This window comes from Charadrius vociferus, unplaced genomic scaffold, assembly GCF_000708025.1.
Source record: "Charadrius vociferus isolate BGI_N301 unplaced genomic scaffold, ASM70802v2 scaffold97, whole genome shotgun sequence".
Lineage (NCBI taxonomy): Eukaryota > Metazoa > Chordata > Aves > Charadriiformes > Charadriidae > Charadrius > Charadrius vociferus.
Window position 1 is genome coordinate 55,757 of NW_009649316.1, and position 12,960 is coordinate 68,716.

General features: G+C 42.0%; 1 protein-coding gene across 1 annotated transcript in view; it reads right to left on the reverse strand.

Annotated features, from left to right (window-relative positions):
• The window catches only part of LOC104290340 (contactin-associated protein-like 2), a 792,176-nt gene that overhangs the window by 47,791 nt on the left and 731,425 nt on the right, over nt 1-12,960 (reverse strand). Inside the window, exon 10 of the mRNA XM_009889431.1 lies at nt 8,277-8,448. Within this exon, the coding sequence (XP_009887733.1) occupies nt 8,277-8,448 (172 nt within the window). The remainder of the gene's footprint in view (nt 1-8,276; nt 8,449-12,960) is intronic.

Below are 12,960 nucleotides of genomic sequence, written 5' to 3' on the forward strand. Positions count from 1 at the left end.
CCTACACTCATCATGAGCTGCATAATGATGAGACCATTATTTCCCTGAAATGCCACGGGGTTTTCAGTTCCACAAACACTTTCAAGGACACAGATCACAAAGGTTACAAGTGGAAACAGGATTTAATTTAATTTTTCTGAATCTGTTTCAGAGCCAATGCTCACAAGCATGAACACAATTCACATGTGTAGCCAGGAGCAGGCTGGTGCATTCTTCAGTTTAGCTTGAAGAAACATCCCTTGCAGTCTGGCAAAGGGAAGCCACAGAAAGTAGCAGTGGGGACAGAGGCCAAGCCGTCCCTGTTTGCTTAACAATGAGAACTTGAAGAATGAGCATTGGTACTGACCACACATAATAGAAGAAGAGGTTTGTGATACTGTGGGGTATTTTCAAAAGTATGACACATTCCAATGATAAGAACATCTGTTGCCTTCCCAAACTTGCTCTGCTGCTGTGCTTCTTGGCCAGTGATGCATGACAAGCGTTTCTGGGCCTGCCCCATGCTTGTACTGCACGCAGGGAGAGGTGAAAAGTGGCAGCTCCTGATGGTGCAGCAAGCCTGGAGCCTTTCCAAGCACAGGCTGTTTTGCACAAGCAAGAACCCCTGGGGACATGGAGCCACGGGAAGAGCAGAGATCACTTCTACTTCAAACATGCAATGGGCAAGAGAGCCCGAGAGAGCCAGGGCACAAGTGGTGCCTTGGAGGGGCAAGAGCAGCCGGCAAGAACTGAGACAAAAGGGCCCAGAGGAGCCCTGACAAGGGGCTGTGCTCAATGCTGCAGAGGACAAGAAGCAAACCCTGGGAGACACCCTGAGGGCCCACCCTTAAGAGACTAGAAAGCTTCCTCCCCCTGCATGCAGGGCACGAGGGCCACCTTCGTGGAGCAGGAGCAGCAGGCACCTCACCAAAATGGCCCAAAGGAGCCCTGCAAGTGCTCAATGCTGCAGAGGAAGGCAAAAAAAAAAAAAAAAACCCAAACCCTGGGGACACTTGCTAGCTCACCGTGGGGCAAAAAAGTCCTTCCTCCCCCCAGCTGCAGGGCACGAGAGGTCACCTTCGTGGTACATGAGCAGCAGACACCTAGCCAAAATGGAGCAGAGGAGCCCTGACAAGGGGCTGTGCTCAATGCTGCAGAGGACAAGAAGCAAACCCTGGGAGACACCCTGAGGGCCCACCCTTAAGAGACTAGAAAGCTTCCTCCCCCTGCATGCAGGGCACGAGGGCCACCTTCGTGGAGCAGGAGCAGCAGGCACCTCACCAAAATGGCCCAAAGGAGCCCTGCAAGTGCTCAATGCTGCAGAGGAAGGCAAAAAAAAAAAAAAAAACCCAAACCCTGGCCTGATTGACCTCGGGGGCAAGAATCCTTCTAACACCTGGCAGGGCACCAGGGGTTTCTCCAAAGCACTGGGACCCCTTGCAACATCTCTGTATTCCATTTCTTACTGCTGCTCCAGGCTCTGCAGGGGATAAGGATGGCGAGCTCTGCAGTGCTCCTCAAGAAGACATTCCCTTGATTTGGCCACTGCTATCTAGCTCTGAAAAGGCGACAGCCTCCAGCAGCCTGGTCCAGCCTCTGGTTCTCCTCCCTCAGACCCCTCCAAGTAATTCCACCAGCTCCTTGAGAACTTCCTCGCAGATATCTTTGGGCTGCCTCCAGGCCAGCTCTGGCATCGAGGCACAGAAGGATGCTCCCTTTTATCCTGCTCCAGAGCAGGGTGACTGCTGCGTTGCCAGGTGGTGGCACAGTGACGTGGGGGTTACCCCCCCCGTGCAGTCCTGCCCACCACCCCTCCACTCAGCATCCTTTGGAGGAAGACCTTTGGGGTGCTGGCCCTGATGCAGTCCCTGGGCCAGGAGGCCCAGTGGGCTCTCCCTGCCCTTGGTGGCCACACACTGGGTACAGCTGCTGGGTATCCCTGATGCCTCCTCTGCCACTTGGCTCCCAAGGACAAATCCAGTGCTGCTACTCTCCTCTCAGACATTGGCAGAAACCAGTGCTGCAGCTCAGAGACTACTCCTATTAGCTGTCAAGTTGCTTTGCAATACTCCTCCTCAGAAATGTACCTAAATGTTTACTTTCTTAGCTTTTGTTTTAGGAAGAACAAGTATTTATCATGAAGAAATAATCCACTTGCTTTTAGAAAATTATTTTGGTAGCATATATTTTTCATCATAAAAATAAGGATTAATATTTGTTAAAGTTAAAATGAAAGAAGATCTTTCTTCCTCTCTCTGCTGAGTTTATCTAGGATTAAGTACAAGACAATGAATAACTGAGGATTTTGGAGATTTCAAAATGTTTAGGCATCCAGCTATAAGATGATATGTAACCCACACAGTTACTTGGAAAAGTCTCATAAGAATGCTATTGACTATTGTAACCTGTTTAATATAAGTTGAAGTTCATAAAGAAAAAAAAAAACAAACCATGGCATAGGCATAAGCATAAAATAGTGTTCAAACCATCTGCATTTCAAACTATTCTAACTTGATGAAACATCTACTGATTACACAATTAAGTTATTTAACAGTCTGGGTCATTAGTCATACTGTTCCACACAGGGAACCTCACACATTTTCTGTCTTCTGTCCGTGCAGTCCTACTCCGTCCGTGCAGTCCTACTCCATCCCTTGGTGCTGTGTGTGTGTGTGTGTGTGTGTGTGTGTGTGTAAGCTTCCATAATCTAATCAGCATCATTTTCTCTTTTGGGAGTTTTTAAGCTCCATCATGCAGACTCTAAGGTGATTATAGTCTGACTATAGTCCTTGCTGAAAACTACAGAAAATAAAGTAAGTGTCTTCTTTCTCTTACCCCTTCCATGGAAGAATGCTTACACCAACTTCACATGTGGGTTCCCTGCACATCTGTTTCAAATTCTGTAATCTAACACTTTTTAGCATTTAAGCAAGTAGTACTTCAATGTGTTCCACTCACCTATCTTCAGATGAAGTGCAATGGTGATGAATCCTAAACCTCTGAAAAAAGTATTTTTTTTTCTCCTGAAGGTATTTCCTAGCTTTACTAACACAACTTATGCAATAAGCATTCTTTAATAAAAAAACACATTTACTTAGAAACTCTGCCCTTCCTCTTCTTTATCCACTTTAGACTTTACTTGATTAATTAGTTGTTTGCAAAGAATTATGACTACTTGAATCATAAAGAATGTCAAATATTTCCATGTGCAGCTTACATGAAATTGTTTCAGAATGACCTAGAATGGGCATTTTTGTATTTTAAAAACTACTTTTACATTGAGAAGAACTTGTAGAACTCAAGGACATGGCACAGCTCCAACTGACGTAAGATTATGTCCCCCTTGCAAGATCAGAAAGGACTGCGGTGATCTTAAATAAGGAAGAATCACATGAAAAATACTTTTCTCATGAAAGATTATTATAAAGTCCATGCTATTTTTGTCGGCTCTTCCCCAGTCCTACTTTACTTCCTTTTTGTGAATTTGTCTTGGGAACAACTCAACCATAAAGCCGGTTTTGCTTCCAGTCTGGACATTGATACATCATCTGCTTCTTATGCAGAGTACTACTGGATGATGTCTGTCTTATTCCTTGCTGTCTTCCTCACCACGCAACCGGCAGAGCAAAGGGGAGAGCAGAGCAAGGCCAGAGGCCTGAAGTCCACGTAAAAAGCCAGAAGTGAAGAATTTTAAGACTCTTTGCAATGAAGATTTTTAATTCCAGAGAAATTCTGTCTTGCTGCCAGTTGCATTGTGGACATTTTCATGCACCAATATGCTTGCTGGGTTTTGTTATTTAAATGAATTATTTCAAATTTTGATTGGCAATCACAGAGTCTAGAGAATGTGCCTGTATGAGATTAAAGCCGAATGCTGGCAGTCTGTCATACAGAGCACATCACCACAGCAGGTGAGCAATAATCACCCAGAAATGTTCTGCTGCATGTATCTAATTACTTACATTAATTCTTTAGTGTGAAATTATTATCGAAAAATGGCATCTAATTCATCTTACTGTGTTACAGAGGGAATCACACAGTTTACACATTCATAAAACACTAGAAGCAGCTACATGAAAATTCTTAGTACCGCATTTTTTTCCCCGTTTCTGTCGTTTCACCTATTATGGTACACAGAGATTTTCATTGAAATTGGCATATGTTCTGCATTATCTACAACAACAGACTGGACACTATATTTTGAAATAATTTCAGTATCTCCTCATTGTAGTTTTGTGATTATAATCCATAATTCCTGTCACAACAAAGTCAGGCAAGCTTTAGAGTTCTCTGAAACTGCTGGGATAAATTAGTTGTGAGTAATAATTCCTGGTCAATGTCCTGTGCTGAAATCCTAAAGTACAACTGTACCATCTGGACTGTAACAACAAGTTAGTTTGTTAATGGTAAGTAAAGGAGGTGTATAGGGACCTGTGCTGTCACAAGCAGTACAGCATGTTGATCACTCTGACAACAATGCAGCTTCCATTGCTAATACAATGAAAGTTAATTAAGATACAGAAACAGAAAATTATTTTTTCTCAGTAGCATTTTAACTGCCTGTAATTACTATATATATACCTGCATGAAATTATATGCATTTATATTATTTGGCCACCAGTAAAAAGAAATGTTCCTTAGCTTTGGTGTTCCTTTTTAATAAGATCTCAGCTTGTAGTCTTTGCAATAGCAAAATCCTCATGTGAGAAGGGGACGACTGAAAATAAAGAGACACTCATTCAACACTTGTATCTCCCAAGTACAAATATAATACTGTAATGTCACTACTCTTCTAACGTCTTGAAAAATACTGGAACTAAAATGCAGAAATGCTTTCCATATGGGGCAGGTGTTTAGCTTGGCAGAACCTGGGACTCTGGAAGCAGTTACCTCCAGGTGGGTGCAACATGAGAACTCACCACCGTCAGTACCTTTTGTCATGTCCTTACAGAGAAGACTGTCTCCTCCTTACTATCCGCTCTGGCTAACGATGAAAAATGCCACCATTTACAACTTCACCTTTTTTTCCCCAACCAAATGGCTGGAGTCTGCAGTAAAAATAATTCAGTGTGACAGCTTATCATTTTGCCCAGTGGGGGTTTTCACTGAAGTGTGGCTATGAACGCAATTTCCATGTTGATGATGACCAAAGCCTTTACAATTCAGAGCCAAACAAGTTTAAAAAAGCAGAAGGATCCGGTGTCACAGCTACAAGTATCTTCCCATTTCAAAGGATATGAAATTAAGCTAATATATAGCACAGATATATACTTGGATCCTTTAAAAGAAAGCCACATATAAAAATGTTATATATGGTGGCATATTGTAACAGAAGTGCTTGTAAACTCTTATTTGCAGATGTTAACAAGACAGCCATGAAAATCCAGTCAGATCTAAAGCTTGGCATTATTACTTACTAGTCAAAGGGTTTGTTTTAAAGTGCAAACTACAAAGAAATAAATTTGATAGTGGGAAACAACAAACTAGACTACATCTCAATCCTTAAAAAAACCCCAAACCAACCCTAAGAAAATTCTTTGGATACTATTCTAATTTCCTATGGTTATACAATTGTTACTCTGCTTGCAACACAATCTTCCAGTGCTTAGAAAGCACAAATATAATACATACAGTTTTAACTTATATAATGAGGATGATATCAGGGTCCAAGGTGGCCAAAGGCAGAAAAAGAGTGAGAATACGTTTTCTTATATAAAGAAAACATACGTACATAAACATATATAAAACACTCTTATTTGTATTAAAATACAGTATACATACAAACATTAGATGTAAAATTTATCTTAAATAAATCTAACATATAATACATGTTAAATACATAAAGCATAATATCTTAATATAGTAAAAGGTATTTCATATAATATCATATACGGCATTATATTAAAATATATTAAATATTTGAATATACATTATTATATGTTATAAAAAGAAATACCTTAGAAATAGCAACTTCTAGGTGAAGTTCACTTCAAAAGTAAGCTGCTTGACATATAGGAAGCTTGAAGTCTTATTTTTCAAAAATGTATTGTAAAGCTCTGATTCTAATTAACATACATTGTAAGTTAATTGTAATTACATTGTAATACATTGCAAAAGTCTAACTCTGATTAACTTCACTGTGATGATGGAATTATTTCTAATAGACACTGGCGTAAGTGGGATCAATACAAACCCATCGCATAAGCTTAGGTTTACCCACTGGGGAAAAAGCAGAGACTTAATTAGATGCATCTTCACGTCCTTTCTTCCAAGTCAATTTACATTTCCAATAACAAATAGTCAAAATAAAACTAAGCAATTCAACCTACCAAATACTAACCACAGGAGGCCTTTCTAATTTCAGTTGTACGTGAGGAGATAGGACAAACTTCTTCCCTATGACAGCAGCTCTTCACGTCCTCTTTTCACTATGACTTCCTATGTCATAGTGAATTCACTATGTGTCATATGACTTCACTGTGACCTCAACAGGTCCATGAGAAGCAGCAGTATAAAGTGGCGTGACACACCAGAACAACTCAGTGGTATGCCACAAAGCATTCTCCTTAACGCTGATGTTACTAAAACGGCATACCGGGTCTGACCGGGACGAAGTTACTAAGTTAATCTTCTTCGTAGCCCCCCATATGGCACTGAGTTTCCCACGTGTGGCTAAAACAGTGTTGGTAACACACCATTATTTTGGCTGCCACTGAACAGGGCTTGCACAACATCAAGGCTTTCTCTCCACACCCTCCCCCATAAAGGCCAGGAGGATGGGGGGAAAATAAGAGGTTAGGAGGGGATACAGCGGGGACAGCTGACCCAGACTGACCACAGGAATATCCTATACCATACAACGTCATGCTCAGCAATAAAAACTCAAGGAATGGAGGAGGCAGGGGGGATCTTTACAGGTATGGAGTTGCTCTTCCCAAACAGCTGTTACATGTGCTGAGGCCCTGCTTCCCAGGAAGCAGCTGGACATCTGTCTGCTGATGCAAAGTAGTGAACGAATTCCTCTTTTTGCTTTGCTTGCATGTGCAGTTTTTGCTTTTGTTATTAAACTGCCATCTTAATCCACAAGTCTTTTTGCCTTCCCCCTCTTTTTCTCCCCATGTCCCAGGAGAGGGGAGTGAGCAAAAGGTAGGGTGAGTGTTTGGCTGCGGTCAACTCACCACAACTTGTTTAGTGCAAACTGATGTCTACATTTCAGGAAGAGAAGCCATTTTGTGAGACCAAAGCACTATGCCATATTTTGTTTCTTCACCGCAGCATTTCTCTCTTTGAGATTCTCTTAACTTACAGTAGGAAGTTAAAAGCACATGTATTTCTTTACCAGAAGTATGCGGATCTTGCTGATGATATCCAGAGTCACTTAGCCTGTGGAGTCTCCATCCTTGGAGATACTCAAAACTCAACTGGACGTGGCCCTGAGCAACCTGACATAGCTTTGAAGTTGGCCCTGTATTGAACGGGTCTCAGACCATATGAGCTCCAGTGGTTGCTTGTCACCTGAATTATTCTAGTGTTTTATAATCTTGCAATCTTTGCTTCTTTCAAATCAAAATTCTAAAAAGCCATTTTCAGCTTTCCAGCAGACTTGTTTAATACTTGCTCTTGCCCTGTCTTTCCTAGTATTTTCTTTTTTGCCAACAAAGAAGAAACTATTGATCAGGAGCAACAGAAATTAACGCAAGTGGGTTAAAAGGTAGGGCTCAAAGCAAAAGCCTGCTGTAATTCTGAACTACCCTCCTCAGTTTGCAAAAAAAAAAAATGACTAAGAATGTTATTATAATACTAAAGCATAATAAGGTTTGAGCATTTATAACACGCACAGATGTGCAAGTAAGTGGACCTATTCTAGTTCTCTGAGGAATTCAGTGAAGCCAGAAGGCACTGAAGCCAGGAAGCACAACTTCTAGTAGCAAGAAGATCTCCATAAGAGTCATCTAAGAAACAAGACAAAATGTGTGACTTTTCAGGAGAGTTCCCAATATTCAAGGCCACCGTATTATTGACCCATGCACTGAATTTGACTTGCAAGAGCTTCTCACCTCCGCCTCTGATTGAGAGCGAGGAGACTGGAGATATTCCTTCCATTGCACCCTGTGCAATCTACAACTTAAAGCCATCATCTCCATCATCGGAGCGTGGTTCCCACTGCTAAAAAGGTAGGACTGCCTTGAGATGTTCACTGGCAGTGTCAGAACCACCTTTTCTGTATCACTGTGTATGTTCCTAATACGCAGGACATGTATCAGTGTATGAGTATCACTGATATCTCTGTAACTTACCTGTCAATAATGGCACACATGTCAATGGTGACATTGGCAAAGCTTCCCAGCTGGCCTTGCTCCACTGCGTGCAAATCCACCAGCTGATCATCCACGTGAATAAACTGCATGCATCCTTGAAATGAATGCTGAAATAGCCAGTGATCTGAGTCATTCATCTGTATAGGAAACCCTGTAGAGCAGAAGAATAAAGAGCTTTATTAACTTCACATACTATTACGCAAGACAATATTTTTTCACAGGCAAAGACGTGTTTTCTAGATGGGAGAAGAAAAAAGCAAGGTGGGAAGGAAATATTACACAGTTATTAGATTACATAGTAATGTTACTGATTTAAGTCATTGGTAACTACCTGTAAGAATTTATACAGTACAGTTAATGATTCTTTCATTAATTTTTGTCCACAGGATGGAACTCTTCTGCTACCCTTCTCACCCCCAGCCCTCTATTGCTGTTTCTCATTACTCCTCTCTTCATACAAAGATTAAGGGAATATGAAAAGTATTCACCTCCTTGCTCCACTTTAGGAATCTCATTCCCATTTCTCAGATTTTTCTGAGAAAAATGTATTCCATGAAGTGAATTTCCAGTTCAACATTCTCTAGAACTAGGATTCCTGGGCAATGAATAATTGTGCTGGAAAGTTTCTGCAAACTTAAAACTAGCCCTAAAATCTAATGTCCTGGTTCACTTCTCAGGAATCTAAGGACATTCTGTAGTATTTTCATTTTGCTCTGAATACATCCATTTGCCTGTCTTTCTGAAGGTGGTTTACAAGAAATGAGAATGAATTAGTGTCTTGACTCAGGTTAAAAGGCAGGGACACAGAGGATGTTTGTATGCAATTGTCTAACTGAATGCCCTTCAGAAGTGAATGTGTCGATTTACTTAAGAAAAATGTCCTCGATAACACAGTGGAGAACCTCATTCACTACTTATAAATCTTTAACAATGAACTCCCTGAAAAAGCTTCAAGAAAATAATTTAGACAGAGTCTGTTTAAGATGAAAGCATGAAGGAAGAGTGAGGGGCTAACAACAGTGTATTCATAGCATCATGGAACAGTTTGGGTTGGACGGGACCTTAAAGATCATCTAGTTTCACCCCCACTACCATGGGCAGGGACACCTTCCACTAGACCAGGTTGCTCAAAGCCCCATCCAAACTGGCCTTGAACAACTCCATGGATGGAGCGTTCACAACTTCTCCGATCAACCTTGGCCAATGCCTTACCACCCTCACTGTAAAAAAATTCTTCCTTATATCTCATCTACATCTACTCTCTTTCAGTCTAAAACCGTTAGCCCTTGTCTTATCGCTACACTCCCTAATAGGGAGTCCCTCCCCATCTTTCCTGTAGGCCCCCTTTAACTACTAGAAGGCTGCTACAAGGTGTCCCCAGAGCCTGCTCTTCTCCAGGCTGAACAGCCCCAACTCTCTCAGCCTGTCTTCATAGGAGAAGTGCTCCAGCTCTCTCATCATCTTTGTGTCCCTCCTCTAGACCCACTCCAACAGGTCCATGTCCTTCTTATGTTGGGGGCTCCAGAGCTGGACACAGTACTCCAGGTGGGGTCTCACGAGAACAAAGGAGAGGGGCAGAATCACCTCCCTTGACCTGCTGGCCACACTTCTTTTGATGCAGCCCAGGATGCGGTTGGCTTTCTGGGCTGCCAGCGCACATTGCCGGCTCATATTGAGAATCTCATTCACCAACACCCGCGAGCCCTTCTCCTCAGGGCTGCTCCCAATCCATTCTGTCCCACCTGGGAGGTTGCCCCAACCCATGTGCAGGACCTTGCACCTGGCCTTGTTGAACCTCATGAGGTTCACACAAGCCCTCTTCTTGAGCTTCTCCAGCTCCCTCTGAATGGCATCTCATCCCTCAGATGTGTCAACCCCACCACTCAGCTTGGTGTCATCAGCAAACTTGCTGAGGGTGCACTCAATCCCACTGTCTATGTCTGATGAAAATATTAAACAATGCTGGTCCCAGTACAGACGGCTGGGGGATACCAGTCGTCGCTGATCTTCATCTGGACATTGAGCCATTGATCACTACTCTCTGGATGAGATCGTCCAGCCAATTCCTTATCCATTGAAGAGCCTACCTATCAAATCCATATCTCTCCCATTTAGAGAGAAGGGTGTTGTGGGGGACCATGTCAAAAGTCTTAGAAGAAGTCCAGACAGATGACATCTGTAGCTCTTTCCTTGTCCACTAATGTAGTCGCTCCACCATAGAAGGGGTTCAGCATATCTCAGCTAGGAAGATGACTAGTCATGCAGTTCTTGACTAACAAGGGTAAAAAAGTCACACACATTTGTTTCCAAGGATTAGACAGATTATACGGCTCCCATTCCTTCTCCCACTTTCCTACCCAACTTTTGATCCCCAATGCCTTACTGCCTTCTTCAATACGATGGAAAAAGGTATTTGTGGAGACAGGAGAATAACAGATTATCAAAAGGATATTGTTGAACAGCAGCAGGAAAAGGGAATGAATGTTATTTTAAATTCTGTTCCTTAATACAGTTTATCACATGCCACGCAAATAGTTGGATTGGCTAAAAGAGAGGACAACGAATAGAGGGCAGAAACAAGCAGCTGGGGCTTCAGGACAGATGCCACTTAATGTGGCACCTATTACTAAAAAAAAACCCAGATATACATAAGTCTTCCCCGAAATTAAAACCCAATTAAAACCCATTTTAACTAAAAGGTTTTGCCAGAACATTCATATGACCAGTAATGTTTTTTAAAATTATCTAAAACAGTCATCATCTAAACATCTAAACATCTAACATCAGCTAAAATTACTGCTGATAGCTCCTAAATTTCCCTGACTCACTTCAGTAAACACTCACTTCAGAGTTCACTGGTGGTGCCACAGAATTAATCAGGAATGTTATAGTAATTAAGCAGTGCCCATGCTAAAGTTTAGCTCTAACAGGTATTCCAAGAAATTGGGGACACGCTTGTCTTGAGCAAACACCTTTGGAGCAAAATTGTGACACTATCGCAGGGAGCCATAAACTCTATGAGAAAGATAAATAACCTTCTCACAGTAATACACATCAGATGGAGAAGGAAAAACTCCCAGGGATCCCCCAACTGCTTAACTAGTGCATAATAACCTCATCAGACCAACTGACCCCCAACAAAATTCTGCTATTCTTACAATGTGGGACTTGTTATTTTGGATTGCCAGACAAGTCAAGTTGTGGGGACAGGATTTATATTCTCTTCCCAGCATAAGCATTGGCTAGTGACTTGTCTGATGAAAAGAGGACAGGGCTTTCAGAAACTCGCGTCCTACTTTTTTAACTTGTTCTTTCCAGTGGCTGATTAAACTGATTCATCTGAGGCTTTACTGACAACAGAACAAAGAGTCAGAAAGTGCAAGTTAATTCTCTCTTGTTTGGTGGATGCAAGCACAGTATTTGCAGGTTCCAATCAGGTGCTTTCTCCAATTATATTTAAACAGATCACTCTTCACTAAAAGAAAAGCTCAATAAATCTACCTACCCAAATTCACTGTAGGATTTTTATGCTTGTTTCAGTCAGACCAGAATGGAGCCCTTAGTGTGAAGTGGAACACAGGCAATAAATTTGGAAAACTAGAAGTTTCCTGCTCCAAAAGCATGGCGTAAACTAATGTAAACAAACTGCAGAAGTGATGAACAGCATGAATCAAAACGGAATATTTTTTTTTATTTTTTTTTTCATTTCATTGCATTTCTGTAAAGCTACAGAAACACTCAAAAAAGCACACACATATACTTTCAAAGTATTTGAAGGAATATAGGACCCATACTGGAGGTTTCAACAGTCACGCCTCTAACTCCAGCCACAATTCTGTGTTAGGGAACATGAGGACTAAGGATGGGGTTTGCCAAGACATTTGGATCCCATGTCTAGCAACTGCATGAACTGTTCTCAAAATAAACACGACTTCAGAGTTTCCCAGCTCGGTGGAGTGAAGAAAAGCAAACCAGAATGGGAACTACAATTTTTCTTTGTGTGTTTGCAGAGAAAGTCACCAACATCTTGAATGACGTATTTCCTAATAAATTAATCTTTACCTTTGCCTTCATTGTTTCATTTGTAGAAATACAGAGGTTAAATGCACAGTAGTGCATACTATCCCGCTGTCATGGTTTCAACTGGGATAGCTGACATTCTTACTAGCAGCTGGTATAGTGCTGTGGTTTAGATTTGGGATGGGAATGGTGTTGATAGCACTGGCCTTTTCTGCTTCTCCCCCCGCCCTGCCAGCGACTAGGCTGGGAGTGCACAAAAAGCTGGGAGGAGACACAGCTGGAACAGCTGACTCCAACTGACCAAAGGAATATTCCATGCCATATGACATCATGCTAAATATATCCAGCCGGGGGAAGAGGAGGGACATGAGAGACCTTTGGTGTTTTGTCTTCCTGAGTAACCATTACACATGATGAAGCCCTGCTTTCCTGGAGATGGCTGAACACCTGCCTGACAATGGGAGGCAGTAAATGAATTCCTTGTTTTCCTTTGCTTGCGTGCGCAGCTTTCACGTTACCTATTAAACTGTCTTTATCTGAACCCATGAGTTTTCTCACTTTTACTCTTCGGATTCTCCCCCATGCCAATCAGCAGGAGTGAGTGAGAGGCTGCGTGGCACTTAGTTGCTGGCTGGGGTTGACC